Source organism: Molothrus aeneus, chromosome 3 (assembly GCF_037042795.1).
Source record: "Molothrus aeneus isolate 106 chromosome 3, BPBGC_Maene_1.0, whole genome shotgun sequence".
NCBI classification, from domain to species: domain Eukaryota; kingdom Metazoa; phylum Chordata; class Aves; order Passeriformes; family Icteridae; genus Molothrus; species Molothrus aeneus.
In genome coordinates this window covers 34,743,902-34,764,979 of record NC_089648.1, presented here as the reverse complement: position 1 = coordinate 34,764,979, position 21,078 = coordinate 34,743,902, and the positions used below count along the sequence as shown (strand labels likewise).

At 37.8% G+C, this 21,078-nt stretch overlaps 1 protein-coding gene across 1 annotated transcript in view; it reads right to left on the bottom strand.

The window, feature by feature from the left end:
* Positions 1–20,566, bottom strand: part of TTC27 (tetratricopeptide repeat domain 27) — a 111,545-nt gene extending 90,979 nt beyond the window's left edge. Inside the window, exons 1-6 of the mRNA XM_066547899.1 lie at positions 20,336–20,566; positions 17,391–17,568; positions 11,864–11,993; positions 5,535–5,675; positions 2,739–2,841; positions 299–463 (exon numbers count right to left, since the gene is read on the bottom strand). Of these exons, the coding sequence (XP_066403996.1) occupies positions 299–463; positions 2,739–2,841; positions 5,535–5,675; positions 11,864–11,993; positions 17,391–17,568; positions 20,336–20,423 (805 nt within the window). The 5' untranslated portion in view covers positions 20,424–20,566. The remainder of the gene's footprint in view (positions 1–298; positions 464–2,738; positions 2,842–5,534; positions 5,676–11,863; positions 11,994–17,390; positions 17,569–20,335) is intronic.
* Positions 20,567–21,078: the final 512 nt, after the last annotated feature.

The window sequence follows — 21,078 nt, the reverse complement described above, 5'->3', positions numbered from 1 at the left end:
TCATCATGACACCAGCAGATGCAACTAGCCATAGAATTTGACATGAAACATTAGGAAGAATGCTTATAATACCCCAACTCCTCAAATAACCATTCAGGAATGATTTTTTAACTTGATGTCCTATTTCTCTTCCAAGCAACACTATTTCTTCGAAGACAAGTAAGACCGACCTGTTCAACATCAAGCTTTTTCAAAGTACAGTTTTTTATTCCTTGGATATGTCACAAAAAGCCCCAACAAGCCATAGGTTAGTTTGGGCCAACCAATCACCCTCTTAGACTTTAAAAGCAAAACTTACCTGTAAGATTAATCTGCAGTTTTGTTATGTCTTTAGCCATATTGAAACAGTGCTTAGCTTTTTTATATTCATAGTAAAACAAAAATGTATAGGCAGACTCAAGATGGAACTGAACTGCTAAGTGCCAGCTTTCACCACCTGTGAACAAAGCTTCTGCTTCTGTCACTGCAAATTAAGAAAAAGAAAAGAGATGAGAATGCAGATCAGGAGAATGGTATTTCAAAAATACCATTTTAGCAATATACCATGAGAGAAAGTCTGTTGCTCTTTACACTTTCACACATTTAATAATTCACTAACAGTGGAGAAAAGATATGTGATTTAAAGCATTTTTCAAGTTTCACATCTAAGGATTATTACCAGAAAAAAGAAAAGTCCAATCTTTGCTTATATTTAGCAGCAAAGTTGAAATGGGAAATATCACCTCTCCAGCAAATAAACAACTCTAATTGTATTGGATCTTCTAAAGAACATAGAACAAAATATTGAGCTAATACCCACCCCTTAAGTACAAAGCTTCTAATTAAAGCTTCAACAGCAGATCAAGCATTGAATGGTGGCTTAGGATTTGTAAGACATTTTCTGTTTGGCTGGTTTTTTGTGTGCTGAATTTTTGTTTGTTTTTAAAATAATTATCGACTTCCTGAGTGATAAAGATCATGTTCTCCATCTGAACTGGAAAAAATACCTCTGTGAACAGATCTGAAGTCTTTGAGAAAGAAGACTTGAATTTTTTCATTCAGCATAAAAGCATTTGTATTTCTTATATATTTAAGTTTATCAAAATACAGTAAGTTACAAGAGAATATTCCTGCAAATACAGACATTAAGTTGAAAATTATTAATCTGATTAGTCTTAAATGGAAGAGGGTTTTGTGCTTCATGCTTTATTTCTGCATTTTGCAAAAATATTTAGATAATAAGAATTCTAAAAAATCTTACAGCATCACAGTACTTAAAAAGGACTGGTTACCCAGTTATAGCACTGAGGTGGCTTCTTATGCTTAATTTTTCAAATAAGCTTTATTAATGGTGTTAAAAAGTCTTACTATAAAAAACAGTATTATCAAGGATTTTTTAAACATTTTCTCTGAATTTTTTGATTTTTTTTAAATTTAGAGATTGGCAGTCAAATCTAGCATGAAGAGATTTTATTGTTTAAACCTCCTGAGCTTTTTTTTTGTTAGTACTTGTTAATCCTTAAAACCTTTCACTTAATATAGAAAGCTGATAAGTCTGAATATAGTTTTTACACAGCTTTTTTAATTCATTAAATAAAAATTTGCATAGATAAATCCTGCCTAGTAACAACTTTTTCAAAGATGAGGTTTAAATTTTTTTTTAAAAACCCACGAAGTAGTAGTTTAAAAATATTACTCCAAGCCTACAAAATACTGGACATGCAAGTACAAGTGGAAACCACACAAAACCGCAACTTTTGAATGGAGCAACACAAAATAATTTCAAAGGAAAAAAATAATCAGGTTATAGTATTTAATCATGCATTACAACTAGATTTTCCACAGCTAGCAAGTTTCCATGATGTGAATACAAGATTACTTGTGCTAAAGCCATAGGATGAGCTCAAGTGGCACATTGAGAAGCAGTCTTACCACTGCCTAAATACCATTTACTCACAGTGCTTGATAGGCTTAGGCACTTTGAGACTTGAAGGACCTTTGAGGAAAGCTTCACATCTTTACTACTACTGATGCAGTGGCCCAGAAGCACTGATGTCCCAAATTTATGACATCCTTCTGGCACCCATACCATGTTTGGCACATGGCCAAAGGAATGGGAAACTGCACCAAGTCCCCTTGGTTTTGCATAATGGCTGTTTCAGAACAGCAGGGAATCCTTGCAGCTGTCTTCTATTCAGGTAATGATACTGACCTAACACTTGAGAAAAATGTAATTTCTCCTGAATTTGAAGGTCTTTTTCTCTAGTAACACAAAGTTTTCTTGAGAACTTGATATAGGCAAGCAAGTGGGTGATTCAAGACACTCACTACTCAAAGACAATAAAAGCTCTAAAAGTATATATTTCATGGACTATGAAGGTACTTGATTGAAATAACAGATGGATTCAGTGAGAAAATAAACGGGTAAGAGGCACTAGGCAGCAACAACTACCAGGAAGAAACTCACTAAATATTCAGGTGTATTTTACATCATGTATCTCTGAGAACCATATTCAAGAGTCTCAAAACAAGTCACTGTTAAAAAAACCTTTGTCTAACACATTTTCATCTTAGAGGCTGAAAAATAGCATGTGCCTTACAAGTCCATATCAACTTAAGTGAATTTCTGTTCCCTCTCTAGTCATTGCAGTTACCTAGAGTAACTGCAGTTACCAACAGTTATGACTACAAGATCCCCTCCCCTGTGATATATTAAATGAGATGCTGCAAGTCAATTAAACAAGTAATCAGAAATATACCTTGTTTTATACAGGCCTGGGCAAGAGTAAATAGCTCAGGTGATCTCTCCTCCAACAACTGCTGGTGAATATTTACACATCTTAGAGTCCACCAAGGTAAAGTCTGAAAAAAAATATGGATACATCAAGTTCATAACAAGTACAGACCTTTAAGAAAATAAAAGAAAAAAAGGAAAGTAGTTTTAAAATACAGATTTTGTGGTCTATTCAATTCTAGTTTCTAAAAAATACAAACCTGTCTAAAACAGCTGTTTTATTATATAAAACAGCCATAATCTAGCATAAAGATGAACATATCCACGCAGTTCTACAGTGCTCCAAAGGTTTTATGGATTTTCCCTCTATTGATTTCTCTAACTGCTCTTTGAACCCTGCAAATCTTTAGTACCACCATCTGGTAAGAAATGCTGTGAACAGCAGAAAAAAGGAATACTTGCATACACTTATTTTGGAAGAGTCACTTGCTACTTTTATTTCATAGCTCCTAACTCTTATAACAGAAAAGGACCAAAATAAAACCAAAACCCCAAATCCAGCTGTTTCCTACTTATCTTCTTTGTGTCACATAGATTATTTTAATAGAAAGCCATGATTTCCTTCTTCAGCAATCTTCCTGAAGAGTCCTAAACTATTTCATTACTGCTTGTACAGAAGCCATTCAGTATTTCTGATAATCCACTGTCATCCTTCTATGCATTTTTTCCTGTTCTGTTTGGCCTTTTTTATTTCTTCAGGTGGGAGCATGAACAAGCCTGAGAGAGGCAGAATAGGAGCAGAATTGCTCTTGAGAACACATTACAATCACAATTGATAGTTCTAATGTCTGTACGTTGAACTTCAGAAGGGCAAAAATGTTACTGAACTAAGCAATCACTCCACAGCAGGTAGAGCTGAGCCACAGCCCAGGAAATATCTGATTTTAGAAAGCTGTGTACACAAAACATAAATTCCCTACAGTCTCTTAAACTCTTCTCTAGTTGCAACAAGAGAAAATGTATGGAAAAGTTAATTTCAATACCCTAGTCTCAAAATTGTACTTAAGATTATAATGTGTGAATGTAGAGCACATCTCTACAGAGGCTTTAATGATTGCTATTTATTCTGGTGCTTTCAGCACACCAATCATTTTCTATGAAAGATGTTTGATTGTTTTAGAGGCACCCATCTTCAGAACTTTTTATGCAGGTATGCTTCAGACTGACCTAAGGGTTGTGCAGTATTCAAGCACAAACATCTAAACTAATTACAGGGAGCTGATTCTAATGTCCCTAGAAAGGAACTATCAAAAAGAATAATAGCATCTCTTTCCAAGAGTAATGAAAGACGACTTTTGATATCAAGCTGGACAGAGTAAAGCACACAAACAGGCTTCATGAAAGAGGTCAGACCCCAACATTTCATCATTTATTTAGAAACCTAAAGGTAAATTAATTAACAAGTTTCAAATTACTTGAGTTTAGTTTTATACAATGAAGTATTAATTTTCCCACACAGTGGAGTATCCAGTTTAAAGATACAATGTCCTGAGGCCTTATGCTTACCACTTAGAAATTACAGAATCAGTGAGAATATATTTTTAACGTTTCAGATAAAACAGCTGAGCTGCATACAATATTCTATAGGCAATGTTTTTTGGGAGCCAAGTTGAAAACTTACAGATTATTTTTAAGCATTTACTCTTACATGTGAAGTATCATACAGAGCTTTATTAATGGTTTAAATAATACATTTTGAAGCATTTTACCTTGTTTTAAATTTGTGTGCGCTACTATTAAAGCAGCAAAAGTATTAAGAGGCCACCTTTGAATCAAGCTGAAAAGAACAAGAAGGGCAACCTTTAATTGCTACACCAACCTGTTGATCAAAGTAGTTCCTATCAGCTATTGCCTTTGAGCTACTATTCAAACTTAATGGAGACAAAAATAACTGAACCTCAACCCTGTAGAATAAAGCTCCCCATTATGTTATTCTTAGGGAAGGCATCAGGGGAATTCTCTATACCAGGTACATTTTCTGTTTCTCTGACTGACCCAGTTGCTGAAATTCGACAGCACTCATCTGTGAATAAGAGGGAAAACGATGGCTTCCAGAAATGCAGTACAGCCAACATCTCCCACACAGTTTAATTCATCACTCATACAAAGACCCAGCTGGGAATGGATGTTGTCAGCCAAGCATAAAGAGAGGCCATGTGGCATTTTGATCTCCAGCCAAATTCTGTTCAACTGAAATTCAATAAAGAGAAGTTGCTGCTGTTAAAAGTCCCCCACTTCCAGAGAGCCCTGCCACCAACCAGGCTGCTGCCGAACTACAAGGGAGGTACAGAGCCTCTAAGCGTGCTTCATCATGTCTGCTTGTTTTTAACACACATACACAACAGAGACTTAGAGTTAGAATTCATACAGTAATGGTTAACAGTATCCAAAAGCTTGTTAAAAAGGGTATAGGGCATGTAAGCTGCATTAATGGGCATTCCCAGTAACTCCCTGACAAATAATATCACAAAGTATGTGTCTGGATAAAGCTGGTTGTATTAAATTTCCTAATTTTTCCAGCTAATGAAGACACCTTTCCTCTTTTTTAGGGAAGACAGTGAGTAAATAGCTTATCTTTAAGAAGAAGATACTTGTGATTAATTGCAATCACTTTGTTGTAACTGTTTCTTAGAGGGAAGAACCTCAGAGCTACAGGAAAAGAAATAGAAGTCAGAATGATTCAATGAGGTACAAAGAAAAGAATGAGAGAACCAATTAAGCAGTAGCTGGTAGTCATAGTCATTAGTCACATACTTCTTACCTGGAGAGATGTGAGTTTGTGTCTTGAATTCACAAGGATTATCCTGGCTATAAGCAGCAAAATAGGATGAGAAGTCAAGGTATAGACTGATTCACCATCTAGAACCAGCATCTTCAGAACAGTTGCATGCAGCACTTTTGGCTAAAAGAAGGGGAAAAAAAAGACAAGTTTCAGGAAACTTAAGTTTACTAAAAAATAATGTAGTATAGAATAGAAAAAAAGGCTATTAAAGTATTTAGGGAAAATGTCTGCTCAAAACATTAAAAAACCCCAAAAAGCAAAACTAAAACAAAACCTAAAACTCTTGTCTCTAGGAGTCTCAACCTTTTACCAAATCATGGTAAATGCTGCACTGTTTCTTACAGTCCTGATACACAACACCAACGCAATCTGCAGGACACTGATTTCCTCCCACCTGAAATGCCATGTCATCCAGTCAACTAACCCCAAACACATTCCAGTAATATATTCATTCCCATGATCTAAGGAGAAAAGCTTGGTAAATCCATGCCATTCAATTTGCAATCACAGAACCAAAACAATTTTATAATTAAATTAACCTACAGCACTGAAACACACTAGATATTCCTGCAGTGTTGTCAGTATATGTTATCATTTTCTTTCCCCAGAGGGAGCTTCCTGTTGGAATGGCATCAGAGCAGCAATATCCGAGCCGTTTTTCCTTTGTCTGATAAATAAAAAACTCTCTCTGCTTTGGATGCATTCCTGTATGATGTTCTCTACAGTAACACTTTCACTTAATGGCCCTGAGGTGGCTCTCCAGGGACTCTCTCAGTGGTGATTGTCATCTGACAGTCACCTATTCTCCCCTGCCTTTTAACACAATGAAAGCATTTGAGCAGTTTATCTTCAGGCTCAGGGAGATGTCCATTTATCAGTCTATTCCTGGCTCTCATATGACAGATTTCCTTAATGAACAAAAAAATAGGGTTTTAGTTTTCAGTTGGTATAAAAGGGGCAGCAAAGGGGAATGGAAAGGAGAAAGCAGAACAGAAGGTTAAATGACAGCTTGCATTGAAGTCACTTGCCTGAGAAAGATTCTGAATCAATCTACACAACCAAGGTATAAGTTACTTGAATCATATTTCAGCTTTTTAAACTAAACAAATTATATAATTCCTGAGTTATTTGAAACTCTTTTCAATACCTGTATCAACAGGTTCTATCAAAGACAAAAATGGTTATGCTATATGAACATCCAATATCACTTTTTAATAACAGAGTAATCTTTAAGTTTATTCTGTTAAGTTTACACTGATTTACTATGGGGTCTTTTAGTTAGCATTAGCATTGAAATACTTTTACTTTGCAGACAATGATTTGGGACAAAGACGAATTCCTGTATGACATCACTGCACTCATTTCAATCCCACTGTGGATGATCACAACAATCAGACAAACCACTTGAGAATAAAAGAAAAAAACTGCCAACTGGAAATGTACTGGATCTGTTGCACCTCTGGCCATTCAGAAAGGAATAACCTTATCAACATCTGTAATTTTGAGAGGGGAAAGTCATCAGTCAGGACTTTTAAAGATTAATTTTTCAAATACACACACACACATAGTGGGACACTCAATACAGTTTTCAGTTTAACGTAAACTTTTTCCTACCTGTATGTTTTTGATTCTTTCTATAATCAGAGTAGACCACATTTAAAATATCCAACAGGAAAGCAAAGGAGATTTGTTATAAAACCTTTTTCAGAAACAGCCTTGCAATACTAGAGTTATCTGTACTTGTTTAAGCACTGTAGTAACAAATTAATCTCAAATTCACATTTCAAGTCCTTTCACCACAAGACTCAGTCCTGCTAATGTAACATTAACAAAGAATGAAGGAGGAAGAAGGGAAAGTTGAGATGACATATTACAGCCTTGACAATAAGCCAACAAGTCCCAGAGCCAAAGAAATGCTATCTTCTATTTTAACTAATCCATGTCCTTTTTCATGAAATAAATCCCATCCAGAAATGCAGACATCCTTTACCTGAGAAAGTTTAAACCAACATTCATTTTTCCAGCCTATGCTCTAAGACTGTATTATCCATGCAGAATTCACTGCCCTGATGTAGCCTTTAAGGTGAGAGAACAGCTGCAAGTAGGAAGATGCTTAAGGTGTTATGGCTTCAAGGACTACAAAGTTAAGAATAGAAGTCCACCAAAACCTCAAAAACATTGGCTAAGAGCAAAAGGAAATTCTGAGCTTGTGTTCTTGTGTTTAAACACCTAAACATAAAATGCATTGAACCTATCTTGTAGCTCCAAAATTTCATGTATCTCAAAATAGCCAACCCAAGACTTGCTAATATAATGTTCCTTACCTAGTAAACCTGGGTTAGATTTTTGAGTCTTTCTATTCTTCAAACTTATCACAAGGAATAATTATTTTATTCAGGAGTAATTCTTAAAGCACAGAAACATATACTAGATAATTATTTCATAACATATGCAGAGAAATCACTGGAGTAGTCATCTAGCTTCTGCTGGACCTGCAAGTGGTTCCGTTTGACCACCACAAATCAACACACAAAATACACACAAATTAAGCTCAATTCTAGATCAATATTTTTTAATCTCTGAAGCACAGAGATTATTTGTTTCTATATTCTACTTACAAACAGTAACTTAATGGCTACTTTTTAGTTAGTACTGCTAAAGCCCTGAATCAACTGCAAGCTGGACAGTACTCCTGTGTATTTCAAGTTTCACAGTATTTCAAAAGTATTTCCCAGCATAACTGGAGCCACCTGAGTAATGATAAAAATCAGAAGAAAGCTCCTGCCATTCACATTCAATAGCTCTAAAAATAGAGTGTATGAGAATTTTAGTTTAGGGAATTAGTGTTCTTTTCTTGCTAATGATAGTGATTAGAAGCAAAGTGAGCATTCAGTATGCTTTTACTTCTATATTGAGAACCACTCCGGCCTTTGTAACATTTCATCAGCTCTTTCTGTCTTGGGGATCCTTCCTCTGTATATCAAAAGGTAAGTGCAGTCATAAAGAAGTAGACAAAGCCAGGCTAAAGGCTTGGGAAGACTTGATTAAATGGAAGCAGAGGTGAGGTGTAGTCAAACAAATTATCGCATCAGGAAGTTACTGCCTGCGGCTACTAAGCCATATATACTGGGCTTCTCATATTTTTAAAAATACAAAGACTACTCCACAACAATTTGTCATTTAGCAAAGCTAAGGTGATCTACATTTCAGATTAACAGAGGATGTACTGAGGTTACCTGGCAAAGGTTTGGTCCTTGAAAACAGAATTCACTCTTTACACTCGAATGCAATGGAAATATTGCTTTAGTATATAACTTTTTTTCTGTTATGCTTATGCTTTTCTCTTCAACTTTCTGAAAAGGAGGCAAGATTACACAGGAGGCTGTCCCTGGTTTTACAAGCCAAATCACTAACAGGTAACCTATGGAAAGCTGAGTCCAGATTAAAGATAATCATGGTGAGCTCTTTCAAGCAAATCTTGCTTGAGAGCACTACATGTCAAAGAAGTACTTGGGTTATGAAAGCTCTTGTTCATAAACCCTCTCTTGTTCATGAGGGTGACTTTGCTCCACTATTAAGGGGAAACTTTTGAACTGACTGCATTAAGATTCCCCCTTCTGTTCTATATCCATACCACGAGAATGCAGGGCAAAGCTGTAGGCAACTTTAGCAGACTATCTTTGCTTACAAGACTCTGCCTCTGGATTTAGCCTTGATCATCCATCCTTACATTCCCCACAAGAGGGAGAAATCTGCATAACTTTCAAAGCCTATATCTTGATGGCCAAGCACAGATGTTTTTTCTTCCTAGCTAATGCATGCTAATAGAAGGCAAGCATCTGGGCCTGAAAAAGGAATTCACAACAGACTGAATTAACAAGACCAAGGAATCATACTGGATTTGAGACAGTAGTGCCATATAGTACATTAGTGTTTTTCACATTAATTATGACCATGGCTATAGATTCCAACAGAAGCATGGCAATATTTCAGTCTCTTCCAGCAAAAGGATCAAATAATGCATAAAAAGGAATAATAAAAACATACCAAAAAAAATTATTCAACTGTATTCCAAAACTTATCCCTTGGATCAGCCTGGAAGCTACAAAAAAAAGAACAGGAACTGTTGATAGACGTATTTGGAGGACTCCTACCAGTTGCTTACAGGTATTATCAATTAACAGATTGAGATCTTCCAGATGGAGCTTCTCACTGTTACCAGATATATTCTATTTGTGAATATGAAATCAGACAATAAATAAAGCAGCAAGCAGCTTGTCCCCTCAACATTCTTTACCATCAGTGGTCATCATTAGTACTACTGTACATAATTTTCCAGTTCATCCACTAAAAATACTGAGCTCAGCTGTATGAGGTAATACACAGAAACTCTGAAACCTAAGGCAGAATAAATATGCTTCAATTTCAACCGTTTTGTATCTTTTATTCCCTTACACACAGAGACATCAACAACTCTTTTAAGACAAAAGCAGCCCATTACTATAAGCCACTTATTTTAAGCACTGAGCTCATTAATAATGTTGTAGTCTAACCCCAACAAGATCAAAACAAGAACTGCTAATCCACCTTCACTAGAATTCAGTATTTTTTAATCTTCTTTTACCACATTCACTCATTTAAAAATGCAGCATGGTATCAGTCAGACTATTAAGAGGTATGATAAAGTCTCGCAGTTATTTTAGAAAACTGAAATACATCTAATAAATAAAATGCTACTTTTGTGTGGACTCTGAAAATCACAAGTGAGTTCTGCAGGACATAAAAGCAAATCTTAATAGAATATATGACTGCAACCATAGTATAGAGAGAAGGCTAGACTGAAGGAGGAAAGGGAAATAATTGACACATACTTATGAATATTGCTCATTGAAGACATCCAAGAGGCCCCACTAGCAACTCATCTTAAAGAGGCTATTTTATTTTATTCTTCACTAAAATAATTACAGTCTCACACAGCCTTATTGCACTTGTAAGAAAAGAAGTTAGCTGGGAGCAAAAATGAAGCTAGGTCACTGATCCAGAGGTGAAACTTCCCAAGGATAGAAACGGCAGCAGTTACATACCCTGGAAACAAGGACTAATCCAATAAAGTGTTCTGAAACTAAGAGTTTTTAAAATATTTATTAAATAAATGAAACATTGTAAAGCTGAAATTTAGTGACATTACTTAGAGCAGGCTAAAAGAAACACGAAGACGTAATTCTTTAACCTTGATGTGGGAAAAATCATTTTAGTCTGAAAACCTAAAAAACGAATGATCGGTTTAAAAAGGGACTGTATCAGCCTTGTGACAGAATATGGAAGGTTACAACAGACGGAGAAAATTAAGAGTTCCATTTTTAACCCACATTTTCTGAATATCTGTGTATGCATGAGAGGAAGGCTGGATTAAAGGAAACACAAAAAAGGCACTATTGAGATGTTCATTTTTACAGAGTTCTCATATACTAAGAATCCTTGGAATGAAAAGTACATGAAGAGAATTCAAAACATAATTCAAAACCTTTTGACTTAAGACCTTTAATAAAGAAGAGAACTGGATAATATATTTTAGCACTTAAGTACGTAGTGCTCTTGGAAAAAAAACAACACCAACACGTCAGAAGACAATACAGATAACAGTAATAGAAATAAAGGTAAACTTCTGCCTGAATGCATAAGTAGCCAAACCTTGAAGCAATATGGAAGTCTGATGGAGCCCCCATTAGAAATAAAGTCTGTTTTCCCTTATAATCTCTTGCCAGTTTAGTTTCTGCAATACCACTCCTGCAAAAGCAAACGCATTTCAAAGCATCACACTCCCAGACACTGCAGAAACATAAAAGAAACCAAACAGGAGATCATGTATTTCCTTACTCAACAGGGAATTACTATATCATTCTTCCAGACATTAAATGAAATTGCCTGGAAAAAAAAGGATTTGGGGTGACCTAATTGTGGCCTTCCAGTACCTACAAGAGGGAAGGGGACCTACAAGAGGGAGTGAGACTATTTACAAGGGCATGTAGTGACAGGACAAGGGGGAGTGGCTCAAAACTGACAGGGAGTAGGTTTAGGCAAGGAAATTCTTTGCTGTGAGGGTGCTGTGGCACTGGAACAGAGTGCCCAGAGAAGCTGTGGATGCCCCTTCCCTGGAAGTGTTCAAGGCCAGATTGGCCGGTAGGATTGATGATTATGGCGATTCATCTAGCACCCCACCTTGCAGATGTGCCTTCCTGACACAGTTCTATGGTTACTTGTGAAAAGCAGAGACAATAAAAGGACAGTTTATTAAAATCCAAACCTACCTCACAGAATTTCTGTAACAATGCAGGTGGCAAAAAATCCTGAAGCTTTAACTGAACAGGAGGCCCAGTCCAATTGCTTTGAACAAAGAGCTGCAAACTCCCCACACCAAGCAGAAACATCAGCCTCTGCCTGCAATATAGATAAGAACAGCAATTAGAAACATATTACATTTTCACTTAAAGCTACAAGAGCTAATTAAATCTTGTGCTAGCTCAAAACCCTCAGCTTTACCAAAAACAAAACAAACAAAAAACCCCAAACAAACAAACAACTCCCCCCATAAAAATCACTCTCCTATGAGGAGGGTTCAATGAATGGAATATTCAAGAATGCACATAGGAAACTAAAAGTCCTTGAAACATGTTTGTTTATAAAGGTTGTAACTAATGCCAAACATCTTGGAGGTGGAGTTTATATATTTCACAATTTAAGGCTGTACATAACTATCAGAGATCAGAAGACTAGCAAAGGATGCAGATAATCTGCAAATACCATGCAGTATTTGCATATTGCATGGTTGTTATAGTTTCTTACTATACATCTAACTCTCAGCATTTTCACAGAGAAAATACTGCATTAGCATATGTTCCAAAAGAGCAAGTTTATTTTTGTTTTGTCATAACTGTTTATTTTCACTCGCTCTAATAAAAAAATTATTAAATCAAAAATTCAGAATACTCCCTCCAAGTTGGTTCAGACACTTTGGCAGTAAATAATATCTAATTCATCATGGCCTTTATTTTAATTAAGAGTAATTTATTGAAAGATGAAATTAAGAGACTGTTTCATTTCTGAAACTAGGTTTTGCAAAATTTTCTTTATCTACAAGACTAAGCTCATTTTACATTACTATGATTTCTTCAGCAAATAATCTATGTGGTCTGCAGAAGGCAGGGCACAATCTCTCAGAATTTAATGGTTAATTTAACAGGTGTAGACTTTTGAGATTTATACACAAACTTCTTGTTTGTTTTATGATACCTTAATAACTCAGAGCCTTATTGACTTATATTAACTAACACATAGAAAATGGGTCTCCTAACTACAAAAAGTTACATTTTAATTGTGCAGGTTTGATATAAACACTGGTACGTTAAGGAGCATAACTGAAACAGAAAAACCAAGTCCTTTCTTTTTGTAAAAACAGAAACTTAGAGATGTAAGAGCGCTCCAATCAAAACAAAAAAATAAAGTGTTATACAACCCCTTAAAAACTAAAGTAATATAGAAAAGCCACACACAAACAAGCAGCTTGTGGGCAAGAATGCAACAAAAGATGCAGAACAATAGGAAAGCAGGGGTGGAGAACATTAAATTGAAAATTAAAAAAAAAAAAAAAAAACAAAAAACAAAATAAAACCATCTCTCATGGGAGTTAGAGAACAAGGACTAGCATAAAGAGTTCTTGTTGAACAAGACAAGGTAACATCTCCTGGCTGTCATTATTCAGCCAGTAACTATCTGCTAGGAAATATGAATATAGGAATACATAACCAAGATCACCATTAAATTTCCAAATAACTCAAGAACACAAAGCACTAACAATTATTGTATACTAAATTATTACCACTACACATGAAATATCAACATTGGTATAAATTTCCTCATTTTTCTCCCATGATAAATTATACTTCAAAGCCTCTGAAAGGTAACAAAGAACAATCAACCATCCCCGCACTGTGATTTGATACTCCAGTCTTTTGAAGATCATTTTCATTATTTTATCTTTTACACTGTTTCTACTAGTAACAATTTATTTATTTATTCATTTAAACATTACTGATATCTATCTGGAAAACAAACTTCTTGAAGAGACAGAGTTTTATCCATGGAGAATGTCTCTGGAACAACTGATAACCAAATCCATTACTTTGGCTGGGATACTGTTTTTCCACTGTTGAATTTGTCATCACCAAATTTTTTTTTCCCCATTTCAGATTCATGACCAACTCCCAGTCTCCTTATCAGTCACTCTGTATCAGAACACGAATTTCAATCGTTTTCTGTAATCCCTGCAAATGCTGAACTCCCTTGCCTATCCCCTGGGTTTTTTTCCAAGAAAATTCATTCTGTCTCCCTGACTGCCCTTCACACTCACAAGGCAGACCTGCAGATGCTCACCTCCCAAAGGCTGCCTGAAAAGCAACACAGAGACTGCTGCCAATGTCCCCCTTGCTAGGGTGAGCTACATAATTTATTTTGCATTTATCCTTAGATATATGTATCCATTCATCTCATTTTTCCTTTTTCTGTGTGAATGGGGTTTTTTTAACACTGTTTACACTGAGTCAAATCATTCTTCATGATACAGAATCACATGCTTAATATTCATATTGCTGTATCAAATGCTGCTCAAAGATAAAGAACAATAGTGCATTTGTATTTCCAAAAAAATGGATGTGCATATAATGCTAGAATTTACAAACAAAATAAAATAAAAAAATATTCAATAGCCAGGTTCTGCTTAAGAAGTTACCGGTTTCTGCTCTTTTTAGTGATGCCATAAATTGCAGAACAGAAGCCAAAACTATTCAGTGTCTAACTTTGCTATTTTTTAAATTCATGAACATCAAAGCAAGCTGCAAAAACAGCAAGGATGTCTTCATTTTCAGTCTTCATTCTATACAGCACACCAGTTAACCAACCATCAGATGAGAAATACCGGAAATACCATTCAGTGTTCAATTTGGGAAACCATATTAAACCATATGGACTTCTTTTTCCAAGTATTCATTTATACGTTGAATATGTAGAAGTAGTAAATACAGGCTCAACAAAAAACAGTGTTAGAGCTCATTTCCTTGTTCCTTTAGATCTTGGAACCTGCACGCTATTTCCTTCCAGTCTTTTGAATCAAACTGTACACCAGGCAAGGAATTCACCTTCCTCCTATGGAGCTCAGGAAAAAAACAAAAAAGGCATTCCCCCTCTGCATGGTTAACACATATCCTATTGCTTCATCCTCCAAATTTTGCTGATTAAAACACAGCCATGAAGCTACATTTTCTGTAGAAAATAGCTTTTAAGCAGTGAAGTGAGTAGCAATAGCAGGAAAAAAGTAAAACAAAAAATATCCTATTCAACACATTTATTACAAGGCATGCTTATTTTTTAGGACATAAAGGATTAAAGTGCCATAGTGAAAATGTGTCTGGGGCAGGGAAAAGAAGGCAATCAGTTAAAAGGGTAGAAAAGTTGCACCAATTTTTAAAATGCTGCTAAGTAATTTTTGTTACAGAACCATGGCTTTGAAAGTGGAAAAAGTTACAGAGAACTTGTCCAAAGAAATTACCATCTAGATACAAATTTAGAGCTGTTTTGCCCTCAAGCTGCTCAGTTTTAACTTCAGAAAAAGAACTCCTTAAGAGTTCTTTTAACACTATTACAAAACTGTACTTTGCACTGTTTATATTGTGCAAAAAAGGGTAAGATTCACATTATCCAACTTTCTCTTTCTGATTGAATTCAACTCCTACTGTGTTTTTAAATCTACAGAATTATAACTTTCAATTCAAGAAAAAAAATATTTTTCTTATCCCATCTACAGAAAGTCACAAGAAAATCAGTGTTTTACTGAATTTTCTGGGCTAGAACTTAAGAGGTTTGCTGCACTTCCTTTGAATCACTCGGTGGAGAAAAGAAAATTACATTTTAGGCATTAAAAAATATAGATCCCCCCTCCCATTTTCATCATAAGCAATGCAAAGTCTGGATGCAAAGGTTACATTGGTTCCTATAAGGCCTTCACAGGACACTGGATCTGCAGGTAGGAAAAATAACTATGTAACACACTCCAGGAAAGTCGTCCGAGACCAAGATAGTACACTAAGAAATTACCTGTCTTTCAGACAAGCAACTTCAGTAGAAGTTTTTCTATAAGAGAAAGCCACAACTTAGTTCCTTCAGCCCCCAAAACTTCTTAAATTACTACTAATGGAGCTAGAAAGAATCACTTGGGTGCTACAAACAAGTTTGTAGTGTTTCTGGCAGACACTGACAGGTTTTGCTTTTATTTTGAATAAAACTTCAGGCTATCATTTTGGGCAAAAAACCCTCTGTCTGCTTCTGAAATGCTAAATATTGCAAGTCTGCCTCCATATATTCTGGCAAGGGGGCTTCTAATATAGCCCAGAGCTGTAGAGCAAAAAACAAAAACCACAAAGACCATAGAGCTGGAGTGCAAGCAGCAACAAATTCCTTTGCTGTCTGCAGTAGGAGTGCACTATAACAGCAAAAATATAAAGTTCCACTGATACAGATTGTGATTACCTTCAAGAAGCTGAATGGCTTAAAAAGGCAGCAACACGTATTTGAAGCAATAATTAAGATCAGGATTGAGTCTGCTTCAAGTCCTCACTGATTTTTCTCTCCTTATCACATTATTCAAATTACCACAAGGTAACAGAATCTAGAATTATCAAAAAATTTATCCAGCTAATATTTAATAGTAACAGCACAACAAAGTAAGGTAAAAAAAAGAAACACCCAACGAAAACCATGCACAGGAAAAACTTCTGAACACTAACTCAGAAAGCAGGAGTGCATTGTATTGTGCACCACACCAGAAGATGAGTTTTTGACACACTATGATCACGAACAAATCTCAGCTCAGTTTTTCAAACATGCCAGCTCTTTTTTTTTTCTCTGATATTTTAGCAAAAATTCTTAGGCTTATGTGTGTCATACCAAAACACACACATTTGGATTCTGCCAACACTAACTGGTTACAATTACCTTCCTCTTACTTTTATTTTTTAATCTTTATCTTCTCTTATCTTTTGGTGAAATTTTTTACCTTTTAAAATATTATATATATATGTGTATATATATATATGTATATATGTATATATATATATACACACAACACATGTATAGCTCTCTGCTTCTACTATCCCTAGCATGTCAGATTTCAGTCTATTCATTATTTACACAGCAAAATGTGAACAGTAAATGCAAAGTCTTTAACAGCAACAATTAGCACATAGAGTACAATTAAGAGAGACTGTATCAGAGAAAGTCTTGGGAAGAAAATAATTAATTGATGAACAGCATCCATGAGTAACACCTTACTTGTTTTTACATTAAGAAGAGTAGAACAACGTCAATATAAGTCAGACTTAGAAATACAGGCATTGCTTGCACAGTAACATTACACAGTACTTCAAGCAGCCACATAAATGTAATACGACATTTCAGAGAGAAAATTGATAATTGTTTGATGATATACGGCAAAATGAATTTACATGTGTGACTTCTTTATACGAGAACCTTCTGAGGTAATCACTGCAAATAAAGCTAATGTCTTCAACAAACCCCTGTATCACAACATCATTGTTTCTTTCACTGGACAGAAATGAAGAGATGCCCAAGGGAGCAGGGGGAATAACACAAGAAATTTGTTTTCTGCTTTCTTGTCAGTACAAGGATTTTGAAGGCCCTATACAAATGCTACATTTTTAAAATGCATTTTGTAAAAATCAAACATAGCCTCTATTAGACTTCCATATAATAAATAATAATTTCCACCTTTCCACGTTATCAGCCTCTGCAGAACAATCCAGGTATGCCAGAATCTGTTTCTCCAAGTAAGTGTCAATGTTCTCCTCTGTCACAGAAGACGCACTGAAAACATTCTGAACGGCTGAATTTGAAAATATTGCCTCATATTTCCCATCAAACATCAACTGCAATAATGATCCACTTTCTGGAAGAGGAACAAAAAACAACACAGAAATCAGTGTAAACTTTCAAACAATTTTGTCTTTCAAGACCTATTGAACATATTCAAATGAAAATATCTACCACTCCCCTTCTAAAGAATGTATCTTCATTTACATTGCAGGGAAAGTGCAGTTGCACTGAAACTCAAGAGCAGCACTAGAAACTCAAGAGCAGCACTAGTAGGTGTCACTTCATTCAAAATAATTTGTATTAAAGTTACAGTGAGACACAAACGACCAGATGAATGCAAAACAAAAACTTGCACTGAAATTTCAGGAAAAACAAATGGATGGCCTTTTAAAATACTTCAATTATAACAGCAGGATGTTCTTCCTTCAAAACATTTAAAATGAACAGTAAACTGCTATAGATAAGACAGTAATTTCACAGACCAGAGAATCTACTTAGGGGAAATGCAACAAATAAAAATGATTCAATATTTGCAGAGTTCAGTGAATAAAGCCTTATGCAAAACCACAGAAACTGCTCAGTCCTTCATTTACAAGCTTGGAATACTGACAAGCAATGGGCAATGAGATTTTATCTTTACAAAAGAATTATCTCCTATGGTAACTCTACCACCTCAATGAAAAGCCTGCACATGGAGCAGATCCTTAGGGGTAACTACTAAGGTGGATTTAGACCCATGACTGTCTCTTAAGCCTGATTTCAAGACAAAGAGAAGTCAAGAAACTTATATATTTCTAAGAAGCTTCAGACCCATCAAGTTCTTGACCCAGGCTACAACTTTATTTACAGAAGCTATCTTCAGATATGCTACAGTGTAATCAATACAGCAGTTGTTGGAACAACCTGGCCATGTTAAAACCTGCTATTCTTGAGCAAAACCATTATCTGCCTACCTTGCAGCTGTGGCCACAGCTCATGCAGATGCACTAACTGGTTCCTGACCAGATGATGTAGGTGCTGGTGATGGTTCAGCTGAGGAAATGCAGAGGTCTGCACAGGATAAGTGCCTCACTATCAATCTGTGATTCCAGCTGGGGATTGCAGCTCCCTGAGCTGCACTAACATCAGCAGCCAGGTAACCAATTTAACACTAGCACAGCTGTGGATCCACACAACACAGCAGCTGTGCAAAGAACTGAATTGAATACCAACCCCAAGCTCATCCAGCTAAACAAGTACTTTAAATTTTACCAATACAGGAACACAGAGGGCAGAACCACCTTCAATAACAGCAATGGATGACTTTATAGGAATGGGTGACAGAGACTCATTCATTCTAAATTCTCTGCACCACACTGCTGACTGAAGTTTACTTCAGTTCTTCACAATGAGCTAGTGAATGATGTAAGAGATAATGTGTGCTGTGTATTATTTAAAAAACACTTTAAGCTGTACCTGGAAGGACATATACAAAGAATAGCAGTGGTACCACGATGCTGCTGACATCATGCCCTCACAGAGAATGGAAATAACAAGAGGCTTTTCTCCAATCTGTGCTTTGGAGAGACTCACCAAATGACACCTTTTCTATATTGGATTATAGTTGCCCAGACAGGCAATGCTGTAGTTTGTAGAATAACTATGGACTGTGAGGACACGTGTTGAGGAATACTGAAGTTCTTCTCTTTCCAGCAACATAACTGTAGCATGTAAAACCTGCTTTTGATTCTGTGTGTAACTTTTTAGAGGACACTATACAAACTCAAGGTCACAGCTTTTAAATTCATTTTCAGGACCATCAATAGGAAAGGTCCATGTAAATGATGACTAAGAATCATCACAAACCCCATCATTTTCTATCTCTACTGCAAGATGCCTTTCTTCAACAAGTTTTCCCCATATCTTATAGCAGCACACTACTTAAAGCTCCTCAAAACAAACCAAAGCTAACAAAGAAACCGACCAAAAAAAAAAGTAATCAGAAAAACTCCGTACCACAAACCACATTGTTGAAAAGATAGATGTGAGAGATGTCCGTCACATCAGCTACCATTCCTGGACAGCACAATAATTAAGGTCAATTGAAAAGTCACATAAGGAAATTAGTTCTGTATGGCTCTTTTCCAAAAATCAGTAAACACTTAGGTAAGGATAAATGAGATTTTCAATATGCTACAACATGGCACATGACTTGAGTACTTCACTCTGCCTGAAACATGGAAGCACCTTTACATGACAAAGGTTACATTTTAAGACCTGCTGCGCTCCCCTGCAGGAAAGCTGCGTCAAACCAAGTCCCCTCAAGAGACTATTTTCCATTGATCCCTCAAGCAATTGTGACCGAATAACTAATAAATACAGAAAAGGCAGCTCGTGCCAGACTCTTCCTTCCCACGTTTTGCTCCAAGAGCGTGTTTCACCTCACTGCCAAGCTCCAACAGGCAGGCAGGCAGCCTTTCCCTCGGGAGGCGACCGGAGGGAGCTCCTCTGTGCTTACAAGCCTCCCGAGCGCCGGCATCAGGCGGCTGCCGAGGCGTCTGCCGGACCGGCACTGCTGCGGCACCGAGAGCGGCCAAGGAAGCCTGCGGAGGGCCGGCCGCTGCTGCCGCCTCCGCCCTGTCCGCAGTGCCCGGAGCTCCTCCAGCCTGACAAGCCCACGGCCTCCCCCACCCTATAACACGGGCAGGAGTCCCGGGAGCTCGGCGAGGCTCTGACAGGCGCTGCAGATGAAAACGCCCGCGGGAGGGACCCGCCAGCCGCGGCCCCGGCTCAGTCCGGTGGCTCCGGACACGCACAAGCAGCGGGCACCTTCCCCACACCAGGCCGGGACCTCCCCTCACCTGCGGCCGCGACTTCGCCCTGCTTCCACTCCAGGGACTCCTCGGCGCTGAGGAAGCCCCTCAGCAGGGCGCGCTCCAGGGCCAGCATGGTCCCGCCGCCCAGGCCTGCCCTTCTCCCCGGCACCGCTGCGCTCGGGGCCGCGACCCCCGGCACCCACAGAGGCGCACGCTGCCCGTGCGAGCCCTCAGCCCATGTGCGGGCAGCGGCCACAGGGAGCCGCCATGACAGCGGCGCGGGGCACGCCGGGAGGGCGCGCTGGCCCCGCCCCGCCGCGAGCCGGCGGCGTGAGGGGAGCGCGGGCACCGCCATGGCCGGGGAGCGCCCTGGGGCCCTCGGGGCCGGCGCTGAGCGCAGCTTGTGAGGGAGCGGGGCTGGGCGCGGCCAGGCATACGTATTCATATGGAGACTGCCTGGGCGATTCCCCGCGGAGAATCACCGAAGGGGTCTGGTTAGAAGGGAGCACGGTGGGTCAGCTTGTCCAGCCTCCATCGTCCAAGCTCCCTGCTCAAGCAGGGTCATCCCAGGGCACGGGATTGCATCCAGACGGTTCTGGAGTATCTCCAGTGGGGGAGAAATCACAGCTTCTCTGGGCAATCTGTTTCAGTGCTCAGTCACACAGTAGAGAAGTTCTTCCTCGCATTCCGCTGGAACTTCCTGTGTTTCTGCCCTCTGCGTCCTGTCCCATTGCTTGACCCCACTGAGCAGAGCCTGGCTCCATTCTCTTGACATCCTCCCTTCAGGG